This window comes from Cephus cinctus, unplaced genomic scaffold, assembly GCF_000341935.2.
Source record: "Cephus cinctus unplaced genomic scaffold, Ccin1 Ccin1_contig_4010955, whole genome shotgun sequence".
NCBI classification, from domain to species: Eukaryota; Metazoa; Arthropoda; class Insecta; order Hymenoptera; family Cephidae; genus Cephus; species Cephus cinctus.
The window spans coordinates 1-1,428 of NW_014332682.1; the positions used below are offsets into that span (position 1 = coordinate 1).

The 1,428-nt window shown below is 41.6% G+C and overlaps 1 protein-coding gene across 1 annotated transcript; it reads left to right on the forward strand.

Annotated features, from left to right (window-relative positions):
* Positions 1-5: 5 nt before the first annotated feature.
* On the forward strand, positions 6-1,428 carry LOC107266709 (larval serum protein 1 alpha chain; the record flags this gene model as incomplete). Its single annotated transcript, XM_015737909.1, is given in 4 exon segments — positions 6-330; positions 402-811; positions 891-1,207; positions 1,302-1,428. Coding segments are annotated over 4 exon segments (1,179 nt in total), but the record flags the coding sequence as incomplete, so codon positions are not given.

Here is a 1,428-nt window from a genome sequence, read left to right on the forward strand (position 1 = left end):
TTCAGAACGCTGTCAACGAATTCATTCAACGGTACCACGAAGGACTTTTACCTCGTGGCGAAATATTCTCCCTCATGTACCAGCAACATTTTGATGAGGCAGTCAACTTTTTCCATGTTCTCTACTCCGCTGTAGACTACACTACTTTCTACAATACCGCCGTTTGGGCTCGTTTCAACATGAACGAGATGATGTTTACATATGTGTTCAGCGTAGCCGTGCTGCACCATCCTGATACCGTAGGAATCAGTCTGCCACCTTTATATGAAGTCATCCCTCATTTCTTCTTCGATACTCAAATGATCTACCAGGCTATGCAATACAAAATGAGTAAGGGTTGATTGAAATAATTATACGATAGACCCCAATTTCCTGGACTAATAATTATTTGTTTGGATCAGGTAAGGATCCCACGATCCACCACAGTGTTGTCTTCCCTGCCAACCACAGCCAAATTACTTCAATGCACACCACTGAACCGCAAGTTAAAACGCACTACTTCACCGACGACATTGGTCTGAATGAGTTCTACTTCTACTTTATGAATGAAGTGCCATACTTTATGACGAGTCATGAAGTCGGAATGCCTAAGGGTATTCGTGGAGAACTATTCCTGTTCGTTCACAAACAATTGTTGGTTCGTTATTACTTCGAACGTCTTAGCAACGGTCTTGGCGAAATCGAGAAATTCGACTGGAGCCAAGACTTCCCAGTCGGATACCATCCAACCATTTCGCTACCTAACGGAGTTCCCTTCCCGGAACGTGAACCTTGGTCACCTATACCAGTTGAGAAGTACGACTACGTTCAGGTAGGTGACCCTAATATAATGCTGCACCATTCTCTCTCTATTTACGGTTTTTAGAGTAATATTTTAATTTGATTTTCAGGAAATCGAAGATGTCGAGAGCCGCATTTATGAGGCTATTAATTCTGGACACGTTATAGATCCCAACTACAAACCTGTTAATATTTATAGTCCCGGCGGTCTTGACATCTTGGGTAACATCATTCAGGGTAATGCAGATTCCTATAATCCTCACCTCTACGGTTCATTTGTTCATCTGGCAAAGAAAATCTTTGGGTTCAATGTTGAACCTTTTGGGAAGTATCCAATTTACCCAAGTGTCCTTGAGTATTTCACTACCAGTATGCGTGATCCTGCTTTCTACGTTCTCATGAAGAAGGTCGTGAACTTCTACATGCAGTGAGTGCAAAAGCGATTTACTAGCTTGAACTAGTCACTGCAACCTTGTAAATTAGGATTGCACTTAACGTTGATCTTTTTCTCTTAAATTTAGGTACAAATCTCACATGCCCGCTTACACCCATAATGAACTTATATTCGATGGAGTCACTATTGAACATGTCTCTGTTGACCAAATGATTACTTACTTCGAGAACTTTGAGGCTGACATGAGTAACGCA